Here is a 24,920-nt window from a genome sequence, read left to right as displayed (position 1 = left end):
CAAAATAGTGTTCAGTCATACTACAATGCCTCAATAGCTATGTGTTTTTTCAGTTTTGTGCTATCTCTATTTTTTCAGTATTTTTATTACATGATACAAACAGAGGAAATCCAGGACCTCCCATGTTGGCTGCATATTCACGTCACCCTTATGTCAGCGGGTTTTAAGACCATGTCCTACTCTAATCCAAAATGAAGAGTTTTTTCTTAGTTTAGCATATCCCTATGCTGTATAAAAGACAATATAAGGCAGAAATCATATGCACAATATAATAAACCATGGGACGATATTAGGAAAGTACTAAGTAAATTTGACTGTTTCCACAAATGTTGGATTCTTTCCTCCACTGAAAATGATCTATCTGGAATGGAAAGATTATCATAAAGCAAGGAGCAGTTACTTTCTCAAAGCTTTGGTAGACACTCAGCAGCATATAGGGAAGAAGAGCACTACGGGTGAGATTCTCAAACATTTTGCACTGGGTTAGCATTACAAAAAAGTGGCGCTAACCAGCACACAATGTTTTTTCTAAATTCACTTTCCAGTGCAAAACTGGTTTTGCGCTGGAAAGTACCCAAAAGTAATGCAAACGAGGGTAAAACGGTGCTTTGCATTACTTTGCTTCAAGGGGGCGTTACGTGGGTTGTACATGGGTGTTACCATCCAACCACCCATGCTTTTTGACACAAAACCCTATGAACTAACATTAGCCGACAGTGTTTAGCCCCAAAAAGGAGCACAGATGAAAGCAGGCGTTAAAAAGAGAACGTTTTTTATTTCTCCTTTCTTTTCCGACTTTGCATGTGCTCTACACTGTACTGCACACATACAAAATAGGAAAAGGTTCTTCACTTGTCTAGCCATAGCATTTTGTACAGAAAGGATACATTTCCTGCACAAACCTATGGAAGACTCAGGCAGGCACCCTAGCACTATGGCACTATGGTGTGTGCCTGGCACACAGCAGCTGAAATCAGTGCCTACACTAGAGAGGGAGTCATATTTCTGCAGCTGTGGAGCTCTCCTGCTGCCTTCCTGTCACGCAACCCAGTGCAGCATTTTGGCTGACGCTGCAGATTTACAAACATTTTGCACTGGGGTAGCAACACACATGTGACACTAAAGAGCACACATTTTTTTTTCTAATTTACTTTCTAGTGCAAACCTGGTTTTGCACTGAAAAGTACCTTAAAAGTAACGCAATGCGTTGCATTACTTAGCATCAAGGGTGTGTTACATGGGAGGAACTTAGGCGTTCCCATGCGACCACCCATGCCTTTTGACCCAAAACCCTATCTACAAACAATTGTAGACAGGGATTATCGCCAAAGGTTAACGCCACTTCAAAGAAGACATTAACAGGAGAATTGTTTTTATTTCTCCTTTCTTTTCTGACTTTGCATGCACGCTGCACTGTGCAGCACACATACAAAGTGGGAAAAGCCTTAAAACATGTCTGGGTATTGTGTTTTGTACAGGAAGGATACCCTTCCTTACAAAACATATGCTAGGCTCAGACAAGCACCCTAGCACTAGGGTGTATGCCTGGTGCACAATAGCTCAAATTAGCGCAGGCACAAGGGAGAGAGGAGGAGAGAGCCAAATCTCTGTAGATATGGCACTCTCCGTCTTCCTCCCTGTCATGCAACACAGCGCAGTCTCTTTAGGTGCAGTGCTGCGTTGCATATCTTTTTTTGAAAATCTGGCCCAAAGTGAGCCTCTTTGTATGAGGTACGAAGCCTCAGAACTCACTGGCAACATCTGATAATAATAACTAAGGTTTAAAGGGAGACACAAATACAAAGGGAACGGAGCAAGCCGAGCAGAATTCAGGAACAGGTCTCAGGAAAGGAGGGAGAGTAAAAAGAAAGAGCAAATAGACCAGCCTAACTATTTAACTATGGAACACTGGAAACTCGACAAAGCAAATTTAAGTATCAAGGGTTCAAATTATTCAAAAGTGTCTCAGCATAATAGGGACACTATACCTAGCTCCCTGTGAACATCTACCACACTTTCCTTGGTTTTCTTTCACAGGGCTCAGTCCCCTAAAGATGTCGGTGTACCTAACACTGTAAGTGGGTCAGAAAAACCACCACCATCCTTGCCTAAGCAAGCACCAAACCATGCTGGACACGACGATAGAGATAGAATCACCTTTGCTAACATATTATCTGGCATGGAACCAACTCCAGATAGGGCGGCTCCACTACCGGTGGTGCAGAGATAAGTTCTACCATGTTCTGACAGAGCCTTTGTTACCATCTTCCATTAAGGCAAGCGAATAGCCTATGTATAGATTCCCTTTTCAGTTTTTAATATACTAAAGGTAGTTGAATTGGTATCAGTCATTGGTATGAAATTCTATAAATGTCAGTTTGTCAGGGATAGTAGTAGTGAGGTATGACGTATTCTAATTATATGTAACCTCTTCATTAAAGTCTACACGTTTTTCATATTAATTACAAGGTCAGTTTACATTTAAATTTATAGGGGGCTGGAGAAGAATTATTGCAGGAATCCAGATGGTGACAAAAGTCCCTGGTGTTACACTACGGATCCAAGTGTGAGATGGGAATACTGCAAACTGCAGAAATGCCAAGAAACAGTAGTTATTGAACAGAAACCAATTAAGACTACGCGGGCACCATCAAATAAGCCAGGTGAGCAATAAAGGTGTAGATGATTTTATTATAATGGTTGCATGATGGCTCTAAAATGTTATCTGGAGTTGATGTGCAATTATTTGAGAAGATGCTGAAGAGCTCTTTGAGAATCCAACATTTGTAACTACATCAGTACTAACTGTATAACTGTTCTTCTCAGATAGGCTCAATTGTTTTTAGAAATTGAAAGAAAACAACCATTGGCAACACCACTGGGCCAGGCTTAGAACTGGAAGTGCCTGGATGATTCCTTTCATACAGTCACTAATACATCTGCCCAGACACCCACATATCATCCATGCATTTAACCACTCATCCTTGCTCTCTTGTGTATGTTCATCCACCGATTGACACATTACTGCATTCACCCTCTCTTCCTTTCAAAATGTAACACACATAGAGACCCATAAATTGATAAAATTGCACTTTTAAATACAGCCAGACAGATTGGTCTTGATGCCAGTTAGTGAGGGGGGGTGAGAGTGCTTTCAGTAGTGTGTGAATGTTAGTCTACTAGGGATCCGCGAGTCTGTGAAAGTGCTTCCAATAGTGCGTAACTGTTCGCTACAAAGCCCTCCATTGTCCAATTCACATTATCAAAAAGGTCTTCACCCTACTTATTAGTCTGCCTGTATCAATCAATCACATATATTGTTGCACTTGCATTGTAACTGGGAGCAAGCAATAGGCAACGACATGTTTTGCTGCAGTTGCACTGTAACTAAAAGCAACCAGTAAGCAATTCCAACTCTCCAGATTATAGCAGTAGAAGGCATGGAAGAAGGACAGCAGGAAATGACAATAGGAGAGCCCAGTGGACCTCAAGCCAATACATTATAGGCACTGCAGGTCAAGACCACAGGGCAAAGAGCGTGACACCCACGTCATCTTAGACAATATGCATGAGAATCACCAAAACAACAACAGCCACAGGCACTATTTAGGACTATGCAACTGGGAGGCATACTCTAAAGTAGATGTAGTGGTACTGTACAGCAAGAAGGCAGTGCTGATCAGGAAAGAGATGAGGATTTTCTAATAGCAGGCCATTTGGGGGCCATGGAAACATCCATCCTAGGTTTTAAAAGCCAATGGTTAAAGGTCTTGTATTTCATTAGTAGGAGAGTAAGTGAACTTCACAAAATTCAAGAACGTGTAAAGTTGTCTTTCGTTCCAGTGATAAAGGATACAATGGATACAATTTCCTCTCAAAATGTCATATGAAGCTTGACATGGGCAGTAACATCACCCTGTAGTGCATTAATGGAAGACGCTAGTACTCGAAGCTGCAAACTACACCATGTGTTTAGTAACATGGATGTGTTTGGGCGGTCAGGGTACATCTTTGGTATTTGCAATGTTGTGCAACATTGATCAATTGGCTATAATTTTACATGAGGCCTCCTGAATACACTGCAGAACCCTATAACTCTGGGGCAGACATCGGCATCTTAGTTTCAGTAGGCCAGATGTTATGTCAACGACTCAGCCCATTTGTCTGTGTGCACTGTTACATCTCCTTTCCCTTGAAGTACGGCCACTGTGATATGCTGTGAGGGAACAGAGACTGTGCTCTGTCACCTAATACAATAAGATAGAGTATGAAAATGTTTGTACATTTGTTACATGCCACATGCTTATTTTAAATGTGGAAACTATGACTTACCCATACGGCATCCATCCCCAAGTCCACAGTGCCTGAATATGTGTGAGTTGTGAATACTTTCTGGATAACTTTGGACAATGTCTGTTCTGAGACAACTTGCATTGCAGGCAACCTGTACATTTAGGCTGTGTTTATTCTTGCGATTCCTGTGCATGTGTTCACTTGCTGAGGGTGGGCCAGATAGGAATATGTGCACCATCAACCCAGCCAGGGGAATTGTACAATTCTGTATTCCTGATACTTTGTGTTCTGCAGTTTCTGAGGGATGTTCAGAAATGTTATGTGAGTGTTACCTCTACTGAACATAGCATTCAGAAGGTTACATAATACCCTAGACGGTGTACTTTAGGACGTCCGATCTGCTGCAATTACAATGCATGATGCAAGAAGATGCGGTAAGAATGGGACCTCTACGTTGGTTGATGGCTTCTGGCACTGGTCCAATTTCTCTATGAATTCCCACATAACATGCCTAGTTAGTCTGTACTTGCAATATATCTCCTGCTCAGTCTGATGAAACAGTGTTGCTTTGAGTGAAAAGATCCCCTTCTGCCCCTGCTAGTCCTTTGCTGCGTTGCCAAATTTTTCATACTTCTTACCATTGCATCGAAAGCAGCTATTCTGGAAAAAGCAGATGGATTTTGGGATCCACCCTTTTTATTATACCTTGCACCTAGTTACCGCCAGCTTCAACCTGATGGTAATTTGTGAACGGAAAATGCAGTTTTGTGATTTTTTATTTGGTACCTGCAATTAGGAAATGCTGCAAAATTACCAACTCTCAATTGATTTTCTTGCTGTGCAATTATTGCCTTTGGTAACTGTGATTATATGTACATTGCATAGTTACCACAAGCTTGTGATTTGTTTTTGAATCACAGAACGTTCACACATATACGACCCCGTACCAGCATTTTGTCTTTTTCCCCATGTACATTCACAATTTTTTGCTTTCAATGATTGCTTCACTTTACTGTATAGCTTTGTGGATTCATCTATGTTTTAATATCAACAAATTGCACGTAAGTAGATACTGCGAAAACAGAAATTACTGACTACCACATAGGAAGTTTGTAAAAACCAGACGTGCTCAATTATTTTTCCTTTATACATGTTTCTGAAAGCTGGGAAGAGGCTGATCTTAGCAGAGCATTCAGCTTTTTGGTGCCATTTTTTTTAAAAAAAAGCGTATGCTTGCAGTCATAGTACTGTTTTTCGATTTTTGAAAAAGCATTTTGCCATATCTTGACAATGTTCTCATTTTCCTACAGTGCAAATCAAATAGCTGGGTGCCTTTACAATCCCTAAAATGTGCGGAAAAAGACACATGTGTATTACATACTTCTGTATCTGTGTCTGGTTTGTAATTAATGTGAGGATAACATAAATGAGCTTGGGAAGCACTGTTTTAAGTTATGGTCTTGGCGTAGTTTGGAGTGATTGGTTTCCTGTAGATTTGGAATGGCGCTGGAGCAGTGGTATAATACCAACGTTTACAGGGGCACATTTCTTTCACTGGATTTCTAATAGAATGTACTGCCTTTGGCTGGAAACTAGCGGCATCTGTATATAATGGAAGCTGCATAGCATAACTGGAACAGAACAACAGAGAAAGACAATGACATAGTAACAAACAAAACAGAAGGAAAACAAATCAATGCCACCCAGCAATACTATATAATAACAACATATGAAAAACACAATTTAAAACACAGCGTAACACCACAATCACTACCACTACTGACCACAGCAGATCCAAGAAACACACAATTACAAAGCAAAACAATAGCAATAATACATTAACATTACACAACAATACAATGACATAACATAAAAGCACAGCAACTCACCACAAAACGGCTGTATACAACCACACAACAAAAGCACAATCATAAAACCTAGGACTAGATACCCTATCACAGTAACGTAACCCAAAAAATCAACGCATCACAACTAAATATTAATAGCATAATGACATTGTATCTTATATTTTTGTTGTGTTGTTTTTTTGTTATGTTGCATTGTTATTTTGGGTGTTGGTATGTGTGTGTTAGGGTTTTGTCATTTTGTGTTCTCGTGTTATGGTACATTGTGTTTTACTAATGCATCATGTTGTATTGTTGTTATGTTCCTTGGAAGTTTGGTGCCCTAGGTGTGTTTATTTGTGGCCTGTCAAGTTGGTGTTGTTGTGGTTTGTTGCGGTTTTGCTGTGTTGGAGGTTGTATTTTTGTGTTGTGTTGCTTTGTTGGCATGTTGTTTGATGTGATGGTGTTTTGTGATTATGTTGTTGAGTTGTTCTGCATGGCATTGCTCTTTCTTTGTTGTGGTGTTGTTTTAGGTGGTAATGTGCTTTATTGTGGTAATATGTGTGTGCTGTAGTTATGGTTTCCCATCTCTCATCATACTGCCAACTCAAACAAACTTTCAAGAAGAAGGGGTCAATGGTGTAAGCATTAAATACTAACTTTTTACTACAAGATCATATAGTTGCCCCAAACAAAAAATGTTTGCTATCTGGTCTCATTTCTTTGGAATTGCCTTCCACTCTTTTTGCCCTTTCAAAATCATCTGGCATGTTTAAATATTTTAATGCTCATGAGGCGCTCTCTTATCTCTACAACCCTGTTATAATTGCACATGTCAAAATATTTTTAGTCTGCAATAATACATATTGTTTATGTCCAATAGTGCAGTGCAAATAACGTTAATCCCATAATAGAAATTAATTTTGGAGTGTGCAATTTTTCTCAAATGTTTTTGAGCATATGTAAGCACATGTACTGCGGACGAGTTATAGCAGCATCATTACACCAGTTCTTCAACAACATAGTGCCTCATTACATCTACAGATCACCACAACTGCACAAAGGCAGTGCAACACTGACTGCAACACACTGATATAATAAAACAGCAATGCACCAGTAAACAGAAAAACCAAAGAACACCAAAACAAAAGAATAAACATCAGAACAGAGCAATAAAACATTATGTTTATTTGTAGAGCACACTATCACCTGAGAGGGTATTCTATAGCTACATAAACAACACAATACAACAATGCAATAATAAAAACAAGACCAGAATATAAATAACTATACCACAACATTTCAAAAATGCAACTGAGTTGAATGTTTGTATTGCGTTGTGATTGCTTTTGTGTTGTATTGTTTGTGTTATTGTTTTGTGGTTGTGAAATTGTTGTGTTATGGCATGTTGTGGCTGTTATTTTCTTTATTGTGTTAATATCACATTGTGTTGTTTTGAACTACATTGCATTGTGATGTATTGTTCAGATGTATTTTTGTGTTTTTTATTTTAGATTGTGTTGTTGTGTTGTGTTTTTTTCTCGTCATGTTTTGTTGTTTTTGGGTTCGATTTGTGCTGTGGTTATGTTACATTTTGATATTTTGTGGTGTGTTGGAGATCGGCTTTTTTGCTCTGTTGTGCCATTTTAGTGTTACACTGTAGCATTGTTTTGCATTGTGTTATTGTTGTACTGTGTGTTTGTTGTCATTGTGTTGTTATTTTGGTGCGGCTATTTTCTTGTGCGTGTTTGATGTGCAGTTTTCTCTGTGTTGTGATGGTATTGTGTTCTTTTGTGTTATGTACCTCTACATTAAAAGCTGCACATTGAAGTGAAGTTCAGAGGAAAAAACATTTACCACTGTCATATATAATAGCATACCAAGACTGCATCTCTTCTGCCTTTTTGGACATCAATCCGCTCACAACCATGTCACAAACCCTGTTCCAGGTTGCACATCTCACTCTATTTTATGTGATCCAGCACCAAGAGTCTAACATTAGTGCATGAAAGCTTTAAAAATAACCCTAATATTCATATGTGTTTACAATTTAGTGTTCTTCAAGAAATCACTAAGTGAGATTACACATTTGTATAATATATATCTGTCTACAATATACAGAATAAATGACCCCAACAGTACCTTAGTTGTGCATTCCCAAGTCACTGGGGAGTTTACTAAGCTTTTTGGGGTGTAAGGCCACATTCAAAGTACCTTTACAAGGTCACCCACCTCAAAAGTGAATTGCAGCATCTTTTTGAGGATACCTGATGGTCTTGTTTTGCTTAAAATGTATGAGAAATCCTCCTATACATTTCTCAGAACGTTGAGGCTTCTTCCTCCATCATCTTGTCTAATTTGTTATGTTTCATTCCTTCTCCCTTAATGTTTTTTTCAATTTTTATGAGGGCTGGAGGCCATTACAGAAAGTTGAATTTTGAGGTATCTGATCACCTACAGGTTGAAATGAAATGAAATGAAAATGAGTTTTGTAAAGAGCAGAATAGCTGCCCGGAGGCGTCCCAGCGCTGCAAATACTGTATTCCAGGGGTTTTGGAAGAGTGGCTTCTTCTGCAACACATAATGCAGCAGCTATTTTCTAGGGTGCATTCCTTCAGAAAGAGTCTCGAGGTACTAGATGTTCACCTTTGCTGGTAGTGAAAGCGGGGTTTGAAATCGTTGTATGTTGTGAGAGTTCATGAGTCTGATTCGCAAACTGCATCTTGTAGTAGGGGTGGGGTCTTTATCTATTCGGTCAAAATATATGAGACCATAAAAGCACATTAAACATAAACAAACATATGTAATACATAATATAAAACATTATCAATCCTATTTCGTATCACATATTTAATGGCCATTAAAAGTTCTAACTATACGATCGTGGAACAAAGTACAGGAGGGTAAGAACCTCAGCCTCTTATTTGCCTTAGTGCAATGTGCACCAAACCAGCCATTTCTAGTTGTATTGCTTTTTAGTACCGACTGGAGGTTCTCCTTCACAGTCTTACTAATAGCTAAGAAAGAATTTACAATCTCTTTTGGATGTGCATCTTCATCCAAGCATGTCTCAAAGGCATCCCTTGCATCTCTAAATAATTTTCCAAGAAAATCCTCTGTGGTAATCTTGTGCCGTTGCAATGAGAATCCATTAAGGATGGCTAGCTCTAAGTCTTCAATGAGAGCCTCACAGACACATTATGATCTTTAATTCGTAGGGTCTTTGTGATTTGTCAGACTGTGGGTGGTGATCACTTAGGGGTATGGAGTGAGTTTTAAAATGATAAACATGAGTGCTCAGATTGTTAGAGGTTAAAACATAATCAATAGTACTGAAGTTATTACACCTGTTAAAAGTATATTTAAAAGGAGCATATGGTACTGGCATTTCATTTGAAAATTATAACATATAAAGCAATTAATTTAACTTGTCTTCATAGCTCTTATGAGAAAAATGCGATTTACTTGAACAATCTAAACTGTTCATTCCACATACTTTGTCAGTAAGTGTGTTGCACAGTTGAATATTAGAATTGCTCCCCCACACAATCTTATGAACATTGTAGTACAAAAGTAGTACTACTCACGTTCTACAAAATGCAATCATAAAACCTGCAGCAGGAGACCTCAACTTCTCTTATCTTTTCTGTGGGGAGATCTCCGTCACTACTTTATAGTAAATGTAGGAAGGACTAGGGGGAGTAATGGTAAAATGAGGAATAATTACTCATATGTAGGTGGTGATAAGAACAATTTAAGAAGGGACATGAGAAGAGCTTATTAAAACAAAACAGAGACCCACAAAAAAGTAAGACAATTGCCAATCAAAAAATACATTTTTAAAGTTACTATAGCTTCATAAATGTCAAAATAGGCTAATGTATTCCAGATGTAGAATTTTGGAGTAAGTCAAGCACCACAAATGGCTGACCAATGGTACTGCAACAAACTGCAACACACTCCCATGGAAACATTTGTGACAGTGAATTAAAATATCACTTCATAATGAAGTGTTTAAATTAATTGAGTACATAATATTTAACCACGCTTAATTTAATTAAACAAAAAATAGTTGTAAGAGTGAGTAATTTATTTTACATCATATTTAATAATTAATATGTATACATTTAATTAATATGTTTCAGTACTTATTTTTAATGGACATGTAATGTGATGTGTTAATGTGCTATACCATTTTATTTGATTGATTCCAGCTTAACAATAATAAACTTAATTCATTTACATAAATATTATACATTAAAATATTTTGATGTATTTTTATTTTTTTTAAGAAATACAGTTTTTGATATTTCCCTAAACTTTCCCACAGAGACACCTCCACCTTGGTGGTGGAGATATCCATTATCAGGTGAAAAGTTACTAGTAGTAACATTACACTTGCAAATGTTGTTGTAGGAGGCTCTACTCTCTCCTAAGTGTAAATCTCCACTCAGAAATGGCAAATAGCTAAAAAGTTCAGAGTTAAACCTGGGTGTTGGAGTAAAAAAACTACATGAGTAATAAACTCATATATATTTATCTTTGTCAACCAGCCCCTATGTTTTTATGACACTGCAAGACAGTTTGACCTTTAGGGCTTACATTGACCATAAATATTTAGAAAGGAAGTCATGTAAACTGAAATGCTTCCTTGGACATCTTCCTATGTGTTGACTTTTGTGTGCTTACTGTTCCTCCCCTATTGACTTTCTGTATTTTCTTTTCTTCACATGTACTGAAGCACCAACAGCCCCACCACAAGGCGGTTCTGGTCAAGGTATGAAAGATATGTGATTTATTAGTTCTGTGAACAGCTTTTAAATGCTTTCATTGTATTGTTCACATATGCAGCATGCGTGTTCTATTAAATACAGCTAGAAGATGTCTCAGGAAACATGATGTGCAAACCTATGAAATGGCCATCATTTCAGGAGGGGCATCCAGGGTACATAAAACAGTAGTTCATTTTTTGCTCTTACCAACAATAAGCATTTTAGAATGTTGATTTGTTTGATGATATCAGCTGGGGGTATTGTCACATCATTCACTGCATGGCCCCAAAAAGGACATGGGTGGATTCCCTAAGTAATATTGTTATATACAATAGCACATTTGTAATTCTACTCAATGCCAAGCTTAGAAATTGAAAGTTTCCTTTTAAGCATCTTCTTAAACTATAATTTAGCATTTTTTATATTTCAGAATGTAAGATTGGTAAAGGTGAATCATATCGAGGTCAATTATCAACAACTATAGGGCGTCACACTTGCCAAGCATGGAGTGCTCAATCACCCCAGGTCCATTCCAGTTTTACTCCAGAGACCCATCCAGAAGCCGGCCTCGATAGAAATGTAAGAACCTCCTAGCGCCATTTTGCTACAGTTTGGTGCATTTTGATTATTGGACATAGTACTAAATCTTTTATAAAAATGAGTCCCAAAGTTTTGCATAGTTTCCACCCATCGGCCAAATAGCAAAGAAGCTCAATTGGGACTCCTCCTTCTTTTTCTATCACTACCCTACGCTTCCAATCTCTTTACCTCATTCTTGCAGGTTCTTTTCACACCTACTTTCTCCCCTTTTCAGTTTTCCTATCTTCCCATTTGATCTTCTCTCTCCCTTCCTTTGTTCTTCTTGTTCTGGTACGGAGTCTGATGATTAAAAATACATCTCAGTCACCAAAAGTGGGTGTCGATATCCATTATCTGCAACCGTCGGCACAAGCTCAGCACTATGTTATACAGGGCCGGCTCTAAGGTGGTGTGATTGGTACGACCGCAGCAAGCACTGACTTTAGGTGGAAAGTCGTATTTGTAAGTATTTGATAGTTTTAAAAGCACCTGCTGCCATATTCATGGCCTACAGAAATTTTCATTGAACAATATAAATGTCAAGATAACTCTGGTAATTAATGTTCTTCCTAGAGAGAGATCAAGGTTGGCTGCAAAGAACGTGTGTCCTTCAGATCACAAAATGCATATATTTTAAAAAGGTCAATGGAATACTGCTTTTGTTTGAGAGATCCTTTTGTTACTTGCAGTTTATACTTTATAATCCTAACATTGACCAGTGAGCTAGTAACTGTCATCAAAAGCTGCATGCAAACTGCAAGGTATAGATTTGAGTGTTATGATTTTTATCCCAGGTTTTCATTATCCTAATGTTGGACAAGTGGTTCATTTGGATAGAATTCAATTCTGATGATTAAAGAGAAGCCCCAATCATGGTGGTAGGTGTTAAATTCTGAGTTTGTGCTTCTCCAGAACAAGCACTGTTAAACTATACTGTCTACCAGTATGGGTGGCATGTGACTCCTACTCCGTGTAGTCCTCTGTATTATTGAATATTTCCTATACACTAATTTACACACCTATGTTTGTGTAGTATGTGTAATGTAAAATGCTCTGACATCTTACACTGGTGTGAGTGGCAATATAAAACTAATTAAATGCATCTGAGAGAGAATGGTTATGAATAATTGAGGGGCACTATTAAAGGGTGGTGCGGGGCGCCGACAAACATTGTCACACTGCGCACGACCAGCACTAAAGCCAACCCTGATGTTATGGCAGCTGTTCTTTAAACTGGTATGTATGCATTTAATCAAAATTCACTGCCCGTGATTGCCACAAACAAGTCCAGTGCTTTTAATTTCCATAGTATGAGAACAAAAAGTGTTTTTTCTTTACATTAATGGACACCCAGCTGGTTGAATATGAGCATTAATAACTGTGCTAAGACTTGATCTACATCTCAAATCCGCTGCTGGAACAGCCTAGAGAAGAAGTCTTCAGAGGCACGCCAGTTTATCAATCCCCTATTGCAGCAAGGTAAACAAGTTACTCTTGTGAAACACAAATGCATTTTACATGTATCTCTTTGAGAAGTACATACATTTAAACTGGAGAACAATAAATGGACAACAAATAAATAAAGAACTGAAAAAGGAGCTGGCATGCAACGATATTCAGGAGGGAATAAAACAGCCCGCTGTTCCAACCATTGTGGCTGGAATCAGTCAACCCCTCGTTCCTGCTACTAAAGAGTGCATTAAGGCAACTCTTAAGAGAAATTGAAAAAACAAGGGAATAAGGAAAAGAAGTGAGCCTTTATGGTCTGACCCAGGGGCATTTCCAGACTGAAACTTCATGTTGGATTACTTATTGGATCCTCAGAGCTGAGGCGAGTGTGGTGTTGATTAACTAGATCTGTCAGTGCCTTTAGGTTAGATGGAGAGTGAATGGGTCATAACGATATTTAACCTGATGCCTGAAAAATAATGTGAGTTGTGTCATTAGCTACTTTTATGAGTGCAATTTGTCAGACAAGGTCTAAATCTTAGATCTCCTACCTATACAGGTGGGAGTCCTTTCGAAAGAGCCGAGAAGGATCTCAATAAGTAAAAAATAAAATGTAGGAACATTACCATTCTGTCCATTCGGAATTGGAAAAATAGCCAAATAATGTTCAAATCTTTTATAGGGGAGAAATTAGCACAATAGAGACATACGATATCTGTAAACATGGCATCACATTATGAGGTTTGGGGTTTGGGTTCGCCACAACTAAGTACACCAAAGAGTGACCAATTGCTTAGGTTCGTTGGCACAGTGCTGCCAAACGACCCCTTCTAATACACGAGGAAGAGGAACCATTGGGGGAGACAATTCTTATTGGTGCTAAAAGAGCACTTGCTGTAAAAGCAGAGCTTGTATGGCCTTATTAAAGCCAAGACGTAATGGTGGTACAGAAGAGGAGCAAATTTGAATAAATTGCAAGATTTCTGAGAGTCAGGGAAATAAGCTATTTCTGCAAAAGTGAATCTGAAAGGATGCACTGATTGGTTAAGGAATCCAAATATCCACACTGTTTCAGACTAAAATTAGACTTTGTCTTCACAAGTAACAGGGCACATGGAAGAAGCCATAAAACAAGGACATAGTTGATGTATACAGTGGCATTCAAGCAACTAAAACCATCAGGGCAATCGGGTGACAACTGAATGGTAGCCATGTTATTTCTCTACAAGTAGAGCTTGAGGCAACTGAAATTCTAGTTGGTGGAAAAAACTGATGATTCCGAAGGAGCGATGGCAGAGGAATGGAGGAGCGCAAAGGTGCGGCAGGAGTGATGACCAATCATTGGTAGTCAATTTGTGAGCATTACTCATAATTTTCCAGCATCTCTTGAAGTTTTCTGGTTACTGTTACGATTTGCTGGATGTCCCATGTACTCTAGGTGCCCACTAGCTAATGTCCGCATCCTCCCTGACCCAAACGCTAACATTCTTGACATCCCCCTGTCAGCTGCCAACTCCTACACGTGCTAGCTTCATTTTGGAGCAAAGGTGTATACATAATTTCTGCAGTAACCCTGACAATGAATGTACTGGTATGACAGTTCCAATTCCAATTCCAAAAATTCTTTATTTCGGCCATATAGACCATAAAAGATGCAATGCAAACATTACAAACATTAAAATACATTATTTTAAAATACATTTAAATAGAGTCCGCTCTCCCAGCGAGGAGTGATTTAAAATTGCATTAGAAAGTTCAGGGGGCTTCAGAGGATTTTTTCTTTCTGATCAACCATATGGCCATAAGAAATTTGGAAACAGCGAACACAATGTGGCCCAGGGTGCTGGTTTTCAAAATCCTGTATGCCTGTGCATACTCTCTGAACCCCAGGTTCTTACATAGCGGCGCTATCCAGTATTTTCTGGGCCTTTGGTATGCAGGGCACACAAACAAGATGTGGGGGTCATCTTCCACATGGTTGTTGCAGCAGGGACATGTTTTATCGCCCCCATTTGTCCACTTGCAGGTGTATGAGTTAATGGGGAGTGTGCCAAGCCTCCATTGAACATACAGTTTCCTCGCCAGGATGGGAAAGATAAAATCCATAAAAGGTTCAAAAGCATAAGAATTTTTGGATTCTAAAAATCGCAAGGTTAGGGTGCCGCTATTTTGAGCGTCCATCAAGTGAGCAAGGGACCTGGCTTTGTAGATTTGTGGCAGGGCTTTGCACGAGATTGTTTGGCAGCCTCGCGCTGGGGTCCTCCCACAGGTCGCGGAGATTGATGGCAGACAGTTCATTTTCCACATAGGTGAGCCAGGGGATTTTGCCACTGCAGTTTAAACTCATGACATGGGTGAGATCCTCCCTATAATGATGTAGTTCGTCCGTAGACCAGAGCCTGTGCCAGAACTTCACTGGCTTTGACACAAGCTCCTCTGCAATAGGGGGGAGACCCATGTCCATTCTCAGAGGCTGAAGTGTCGTGGCACGTGGAAGGGCTAGAAGGCGCCTTAGAAAACTATTTTCAACTGTTGATAAGTCCTTCACCGCTTTGTACCCCCATAGCTCACTGCCATACATGGCCGCAGCCTTGGCCTGGGTCTTGTAAGTTTCAAGGGCCGGGCTTATGGGCTTGAAGGAAGAAGTATTAGCCACTTTCAGGATTGCACCCGACAGTTGGGATAATTTGGCCCTAGATCGTACTATCTGGCGGTCCCATGATACATTTTCCTGCAGTGTTACCCCCAGATATATGAAGGTGGACACCCTCTCAAGGCTGGCAGTCCCCAGGGTGGGATTGGGCCTAGTTTTGGTTGGTGGGTTGAAGATCATGAACTTTGTCTTTTCTGTGTTCACCTCCAACCCATGCTGATGACAAAAAAGACCAAATCCATCCAGGATCCTCTGGATCCCCATAGGGGATTTTGAAAGGAGGAGGGTGTCATCGGCAAACATGATTGCCGGTACCTTCCTACCTCCCAAACAGGGGGCATCGTTGTCCTTGACATTTTCCAGGTGTGAGATGATGTTATTGATGAAAAGGCAAAACAGGGTCGGTGCCAGGACACAACCCTGCCTCACACCTCGACGGACAGGAAACCTGGATGAAAGTTTGCCATCTCTCCCACACCTGACTTGTGCATAGTTGTTCTCATGCAGCCTGGCTAAGATGTTAAGTAGCTGGGGGGGAATTCCTAACTTTTCCAGCACCTCCCACAGTTTCCTGCGCGGGACTAGGTCAAAGGCTGACCTCAGATCCGCGAAGACCATGTACAATCTCCCCCCCTCGATCCTCACCGTCTTCCAGTAGAGGAGAACGAGGCGGAAGATCTGGTCCATGGTCGACGTGTTTTTCCTGAAGCCAGCCTGCAGGGGACTCATGATGTCATTTTCCTCCACCCAGTCTAATAGATGGTTGAAAATGAGGCGCGCAAAAAGCTTTTGGGGAACATCTATCAGGCTAATAGGCCTATAGTTTGCCGGATTCAAAGGGGACCCTTTCTTGTAAATCGGAACTATTTCAGCCCCTAGCCAAGAGGAAGGGACCGCCATACCTCCCAATATAGCATTAAAGAGAACAAGAAAGTACGGGCCCCAGATGTCAGGGTGGTATCTAAACAGATCACCGGGTAGCTTATCCAACCCCGGTGCCTTCCCCAGCGCTAGGCGCTCCAGTGCTAACTTCACCTCCCCCAGGGAAAATTCCAGGGCCACATCTGAAGGGCAGGGGGACTCCACCACCATCCCTTCAGGCCAGAGAGTGGTTTCTTGATATAGTGTCCCAAAGTGAGCCTCCCAAATAGAGGGGGCAATATTGGGTTCTACTGCGGATAACAGATCCCCTGTCCCATTATTTACCAGAGCCCAAAATATTCTAGAGTCTTTGGATTTGAGGGCTTCAGTCAGTTCATGCCAGTGGTTCCAATCCCACTCTGCCCTTGCGTTGGCCAGTGCTAACTTGTACCCCCTCCTAAGGGCTGCAACCTTCACCGTATCGCTACGATAGTATGATAGTAGAAGAACTTAGATATGAAACTACAGGACAGCGTACACAAAATTGTAAAAACAAATCCTGACAGCCCACTTTAGCTCGGTAAAGCCTTTCATTATATCAGTTCTGTCCTTAAAAAAGGAGCTTCAAGGCCGAATGATGCTCAGGGAATTAGCACCTCTCATTTGTGTTGTCATTGAATGCCTCCAAATCCACATTTGTTTTTTGAAGAAGGCAGACGAATGGTGCCTATAAATCCATTCAATCTTTGAAAAATATTGACTCTGCATTTGTTTTTCAATAGAGAGGCATGTACACTTTTGGGGCCTCATTTACTAGAGGCTTGTGCCCTGGACATCACTTTTTTTGAAGCTCTGGTGGCGCAGGCCTCTCAGTTATATCTATGAGGGGATACAAAGCCACCCTGCATGGCTTTGCAAGGCCTCATAGACATGAAGTAAGGTAAGGCGTTGCACAGCGCTGCTTTACCTTACTTGGAAAAAAAGGGGTGAGTGGGGAGCCCAATAGACTCTTGGAGGCTTGGGTAATTAATGTATCAACAGGTAATAGTGCCTACAAGGGCCTACAAGGAAATCTTTCTTCTACTTATTGTCATGTTTTTTCAGAAAATATCTGCCATAAGCTCTGAGCAGTAGCTTACATTGAATTATTTTGAACAATTTATTAGTTATTTTAACATAAACAGATTTATGAAGAAGTGTAAAGGAACACAACACAAAAGGGTGTATACTTCTTGAAACACACATTTATGTTGAAAAAATATATTTTAGAGGGCATACAAAATAGTTCACATATAAACACATAGTGACCGAGATTTATAGGTGTTTTGTTGCCGCTCCTATCTCATTGTCACTTGTGGTCACCCATTCCAATCACTATGTACATAAGGATATTGTAACTCATCATACAAAAAACAATTCCTCTGGTGAAAAATCACAAGGAAAATGGGTGCAGTTGTCTACGATTCGGTCTATGTAGTGAAGGCATCTTCAGGATGGTAATTTCATATGTTGAATGACCCTAGGGAAGCTACGTAGGTGACTATAATAGTTAAATATTGGATGTAGTCTAGCCCGTTGAGTTCGTTTTGAGGGCATGGAAAGCACACAGGGCAATTGCTCCTCCAGCGGTCCACCAAAAGGTAATATTTCAAGTTTCAACGTGGCCAAACACTGCATTGAGTGTTCAAGAACGGGCACTGCTTCATTTAGGTAATCAGCTGCACATACGGTCAGCTGATTACCTAAACGGAGCAGTGCCCATTCTTGAACACTCAATGCAGTGTGCTGACCGTATGTGCAGCTGACCGTTTGTCAAAGACATAGCTTCATTGACCTGAAGCCTCATCTATTTATGGGAAAATGCAAGTTCACAGAAACATTCCAGTAAATTTCTTCCATGGGTCAGGCTTCAGCCAGAAGTAACCTGAGCTGTGGAAATCTTTTTTGAAAATTGACTGCAGCCTTAACATTCCTGGACACATTCTTTCTATGTGTGAAAGAATTCATCTTGTGTTAAAACTCCTGACAGGCCACAATATCCCCTTTAGTCTGGTTATGTTCACTTGTGGCTTTCAGAACATAAGCCCTATTTTCTGTAAGTTTTACCCTTTCCCATAGACTAAGGGCCTGATCCCGAGTTTGGGGGTCCTTGGACCACTAAACCGGGGTAACACAGACCAGCGTATTCTGACTCTGGTCGTGGAACGGCCATGAGACTGCCACAACCGTCAGGGATCTGCGATCCCTTTGCTGTGGCATGGCAGTCTGAAATTGCAATATGCTGATGGAGTCGCTGCGGCACCACCAAGCATATTACCACTTTTCTTACTGCTATCGTTTTCATGAAAAGGGTGGCAGTGAAGAAACTACAGGGCCCCCTGTTGCCTCATGGCCTTGGGATAAATGCAGAGGGGCACATGGTGTGCCACCCTGTGTGCATGCACCCCAAATCCTATGCAGCATGGGTTGCTCAGTCCAAGCCATGCAGGAACTTGCTTTGGTGCTTCATAGAAGCTGCAGTTCCAAGGCTAAACGATGAGGACCGCCAAAGCACATCCCGCCAGGCCATAAAGAAACTAGTAATCTGGAATGGGTCGGGTTTGGCCGTGTGGGAGCGAAGCGCTGGCGTGGGGGCCCAATCCCATACCACTAAAGTCATATTCAGGCTTAAAAGTGGTCTCATTGACATATTGGGAAACATTGTGCACATTTCTTTGCTTTTTTTCTCTATTTTTTTACTTTTTTACATATGTCGGTTTCTAGGGACTCTAACTTTATAAACATTTAGCCTCAACCTTTAAGTTATTTATCTACTAAAGGTACTGCTTTTTAATTTGTTATTGCATCACTTTCTCACATTGTTGAGTAAACCCTGAGCTCAGCTGTGGCTACCAAATGTGTTACAACAGATATGACTGACTGGGTCTTGATTGTCTTATAGGTGTCTAGCTGATCATGTCATTTTGTGAGCTTTGTCAGAGTATATCTATCAATGTTTTCTCAATCACTATAATCACCCTGCCAAGTTATTTCTTAAATTATCCTAGAGTATTATTTGGGACAGGAGTACTGAGACTCATGGTTAAACTCAAAGATAGGGGAATAGCCCTGGTGCCTGTGCCCACTCTAGTGCATTACCAACATTATCAATGATGTCAAGGTCTTATGTTAGTTCTATGTTGAGACAGTTTTTGTACAGAAAGGATGTCCATGTGAGTTTGCCTAAGTTTGTGCATATGCATACTGGTATGTAATATGGGCACATGATTAGTCCTGCAATAAAACTCAGGACATCTACCTTCACACAACCCTCCAAATGCCAGAAAACAAAGACACTGATCTGAACAATATCTAGACAATCTTATAAGCAAGGATTATTTCCATTTATCTATATTGGAATAAGTCTAAATGATTGGTGCTGGCGAGAAATTCATGTGAGAAGCACTATGTGTGTGCTTCTGGGAAAAGCAGTTTTCAATAAACTGCCATTTTCTAAAACAATGAGTTAGAAATCCATAAATCGGCTCATAAAAAATATAAGTAATAAAATGCAATTATAGTTATTCTAAAATGGAATAGTAAGCTTAAATTGAGTTTTGATATATATCCTCATTTATTCAGGTATTAATGTATGACATTTATTATAGTATTGCAGAAACCCTGATGGAGATATAAATGGGCCCTGGTGCTACATAACAACCCCTGGAGATAAGAAATGGGACTATTGTGATATTCCTAAATGTGGTAAGTGTGATTTTTAGATTTTTTATCCAGGCACCCCGATTTTTTCGAGGCCTTAGAAGCAATGCAATGTTCTTTTCACTTTCCATTGGATAAGTCTTAACATTTAGAATAATTAATTGCCTATATCAATCCATGCACAACAAACACCTACTTGCACTGAACTGTGCCTCTTTCTTTATTGGAAAAGTATCAAACGATAAGATGTGGTAAGCAATACAGTAATAATATTTCATTACAGAAGTAATTAGAAAAAGTATGTATAAAACCAGCAGTGCAATGTCATACCACAAAAAATCTAAAAAGCCTAGAGAACGATCTCAAGAGGCCAATTCATATAATTTATGAATTATTTCAAATGTCCACTAGGTAGCCGGTATACCAAGAACAAAAAGCCTCGCTAACAGCTCACACAGCTTTTTCAATTTTCACCTAGTTGGGTTATAATGCATAATCGTAAATTTCAAGCCACAAGCAAGAATAAACCAGGGTTAGCACATCCTAGGATCAGGAAGTTCGCTCTGCGGCCAGGCCCAGGAAATGCACAATCTAACCACTGTAACTGCATTAAAGTAGATTGAAGCCAGATTGCATGGGATAGAGCTTGATTAGCCCAACACAATAAGCTTTGAATCATAATCAAGGCCCCATTGTAATACATTATTTAACTTATTGAATACTGCAGCCCAGAATAAAGAAAGTGAGAGGCAAGTAGCAAAAATATGAGAAGGGTCTGCCCCTGGAATCATGCAACAAATTCAATCAAAGGGAAACACTACATTACCCGAAGGCCCATTTGAAACAATCTATAGGGAGTATATTATGTATCATATAATGTCCTAAAAAACTAACCTTAAATTGTGAAACTTTTAGTAAGCCCAGAATTAGCCGAACACTGACCCGGATATCCCCCCCCCCTTCCCCAAGCACCATCAAGCCTAAATTCTTGGTCCATTTGTTCCCTACCTGTTGGAAATGATGTTCATTGGAGCCACAAGAGAGCAATGTGTTATACAGAATGCTAATAGACTGAACTTTAGACAAACAAACATACATCTCCAAAAATAGATTGGAAGATATAGAAATGTACTGAGTCGGCAGATGAGCGACAAAATCTCTAAGCTGCAGATATCTAATGAAACCCTGCTGGTATGCACAGTGGGGGCCAATGAGAGACTCAAAAGGGGTGAATATCCAATTAGAGTTGTTTATTACCACCCTGATGCTAAAATTGTAAGTAACCCTCATACAGATGCAGTGGCAAGTTAGGATTTCAGCCAAGGAAAACATACAGATTAAAGGGTGAAATATTGTAATATGTTTTAATTGAAGCCGAAATCATATGATAGACAGTCAATGTCTTAAACCTGGTGCATTTGAAATATACTGTACCAATAAATCCCTGCATAGATACCATAGTACAATTAAAAATAGAGAATGGATAAGATAGCTGCCAATTGAACCTACCCATAATGGATAGTAGTCGGTACCCGAACGAAGAAACAAAATACTTCAACAGTGAGGAAAGGGCCATACCACCCAAATTACGAAGTATCTGTAGATACTACATGGCACAGTAGGGTTCTTTATATTCCTGTATAAATCCCTGCCAACTAGTCTCTACCATCTTTGAAAAAATGCTTAGGAATATATAGTGGTATGGACCGAAACAGATACAAAAACCAAGGCAAAATTACCATTTTACTCAAATTGCAACAGCCAACCTTCCCCAAAAGCTTATCGTATTTCCAGAAAAGTATCAAGGATGAATGAAAAAGCCCCTCATATTTAAAATCAACTGTGTCCCTCACACAGGGGGAAATCTTAACACCTAGATAAGTAGGTTATCTGACATGGCAAAAATTTGTGTCGCCTAAAACAGAGCAAGTTATAACTTACGTTTAGCCAATATTCAATTTATAGCCAGAAACTGTCCTGAAATCAGTTGCCACCACCTCAGTACCAATGAGTGCTGGTTCAGGAGATAAACTCCACTCAATTTTTTTCTATTTTATTATAGTTAAAAATATATATATATGCTCACCAAGCCAGTGACCACATGTCTAAATATACAGTGTAAATCGTGGTTAGATTGTGCTAGAAAAATATTTGTGGTTTAAATCAGTATGAATTTCCATGGGCAATCAAACACAATTCAGTATTGTTGAAGCTGTTATATGCATGAAAATGCCATGGGGCACTTTTCTAACCACAACATCTATACAGAGTGCCCTCATTTCTGTATCATATGCTACATGAAGGAAAGTAAGTGACAAGAGAATGGGATGTCTGTGATGTTAACACATCAGCCAACAAATGGGGGAGTAAAGACAGCTGGAACTACATAATCCTTTACCTTTTCCTCTGCAGACTACCAATTCACCTGTCAAAAGGGTAAGGATAATCTTGGACATCATCACTCAGCAATTTTTAGTACTACTTTTAATGCGTGGGCTAACAGTCAAAGGAAGTCTACAGGAATATAACTTTCATGGAGTTTATTCCTATTACATGCATATTTTGGTGAGCTTTCACCTCTTCTACTTTGTCCACTGCTTCATAAAACAACAACATTGTAAATAGGAATACATCAACAATAATTCTCAATAATGAATTAATTTTTTTATTTTTTATAAAGTACTGTAAATGATCAACACAAACTATCAAGCAGCATAAGATAATCTAATGTTGCAATTGAAGTTCACAACCATGTCAGCTTAGGCAAATATTTAACTACAAAGCTGTAGTTTCTGTATGGCATTAAATACACTCAATACTGTCCTCTTGCTACTTGTTTCCCTTTAACAATGATGATCAGTCACAGTTAATATTATAATACGTTGTACACATTTCTATGAATTATGTACATATTAACAAAGTTGAGAGGCTGCTAGGATTTAGCATATCTTCACATATCACGAAACATCAGCAGTAGGACCTTTTGGTACACATTAATTTATCTCAAACACAATCCCTCAAATATAGATTCCTTACGAGCTTTATAAGGACATTTGAAAATGAGGTCTCAGGTATAAACAGAATATTACACAGGTTACTAAATGACAGGCCAGGTTCTCAGGTAAAGTGCTACTTTGGTCAGGCTTGTGGATTACCTGTCTGATTTCATAAACCTAGAGGATTCTTTCATGCTATTAACCTACTTTATCTAAAAAACATGGTATTTTGGTGGAATCATAAAACCATGGTTTTCATCTTTTATTACCTTTTGCCTCTAGTAATACCAAATTGTTGTTCTTTTACTTTTAGTTTATGATGTGTAATATGTCGTATGAGTTTTAAGGCACACAATTTTGAGTATAAAGACTATACTCAGATGGAGATTTTGAAGGACATAGATATGTTTCAAAATCTAGAGGGACAGAATTGAATTCCCTCTCTGGCTCTTAATCCCTGATCCTCCACTCCAGTTAACAAAATATCAGGTCACACTAAATGCAAACATGATGCTAGAAGATGCAAGATACCACTACAGTTGTTTTGCAGTGAGGAGATGATGAACACTTTTTTGTACACTTGTGTGGTGCCCAACAAAATAATTTTTGTAGTAAATTACACATGCTGCTGCTCAGAATAAGGAGTTTTAATTTTTTTTTGAAATTGCAATGTTAATTTATAATGTTGGGAAACGTGCCGGTGTGGCACACTTTCCACCAGGATAAACTTGAGAATAATTGCAGGAAAAGCCCATTCTTGGTAGCCTTTACACATAAATGATCTCATGGGTCTGTGGGCATTCAGACAATTTTGCGGGGAGTTCCTCACTCTGGTTTTTCAAGTAGATGTGCATGTGTTAAAATCTGCATTAAGAATCTTTGCAGGGTGGAAATGGGAACAGAACATTTCCTTATTAATGTGGGAACAGGTAGAGAACTTTCTTAACAGCGAAAATATTTGCCCTAGGGGGATAATAAATAGATAATTAAGCAAATGCACAATTACAAATTATTTACTCATTTACTGTGGAATGCTTTGGAAATCTGTGACTGCAATACAGTTACAGGAACATTCCCATAAAAGAGGAAAATGCACTCCAAATGTATGAGTAATCATGCTAAAGTATATAATCTGAATTTTTGTAGTGTGCCTTTATAAAGTTTACAAACACATTTTTGAAAATAATTAACTTATTTTCCCCCAGCCAAGCCTTACTTATTCATCATATATTAGTCTATTCAGAATTGCACAAATGCGATCAAATAACTCTTTAGCATAACATAAAAATCTGAAAATAGAGTAAGGAAGCATCATTTCCATTAAAATTACAATAACAGCCAAGATCCTACATTCTGAAAGTGTCATATATTACATCTTAATAGAGTTGAGAAAACTCACTCTTAAGACCATATTGTAGATGTATAAGGTCACAACAGGCATACCAAACCTCCTGAAGAATTCATACGGACAAGAATTAACCAAACAAGCAGCTCAGTTGCTGCAATGCAAACTAACAGCATGAGAATCTCTGGTACTCAGAAAAAGTTCTCAATTGGTCCTTTCTATACATTAGCAATCTAAGTCTTCAAAACAATAGTGCTAATAGTTCAGAAATCAGAGTATTCTACAGAATACCATACGAGAGTATGAGCATCACCAGCAGTCACATTGCAGAAGCTCAGTCAAGAGTTTTAAATAGGTCAGAAATAAGGGTCAGTCTAAACCACACTTAGGGAAAAGCAAAGGAACAAAGAGGGATTTCTCCAAGAGTCC

At 39.3% G+C, this 24,920-nt stretch overlaps 1 protein-coding gene across 1 annotated transcript in view; it reads left to right on the top strand.

Moving 5' to 3' along the window:
- PLG (plasminogen) overlaps window positions 1-24,920 on the top strand; it is a 330,074-nt gene that overhangs the window by 232,184 nt on the left and 72,970 nt on the right. The window contains exons 11-14 of the mRNA XM_086927242.1: window positions 2,494-2,663; window positions 10,879-10,914; window positions 11,340-11,488; window positions 20,099-20,195. Coding sequence (XP_086783368.1) covers window positions 2,494-2,663; window positions 10,879-10,914; window positions 11,340-11,488; window positions 20,099-20,195 — 452 coding nt within the window. The remainder of the gene's footprint in view (window positions 1-2,493; window positions 2,664-10,878; window positions 10,915-11,339; window positions 11,489-20,098; window positions 20,196-24,920) is intronic.

This window comes from Lissotriton vulgaris, chromosome 6 (assembly GCF_964263255.1).
Source record: "Lissotriton vulgaris chromosome 6, aLisVul1.2, whole genome shotgun sequence".
Classification (NCBI taxonomy): Eukaryota; Metazoa; Chordata; class Amphibia; order Caudata; family Salamandridae; genus Lissotriton; species Lissotriton vulgaris.
Note: the sequence above shows the minus strand (reverse complement) of the source record. Positions and strands in the feature narration are given on the sequence as shown.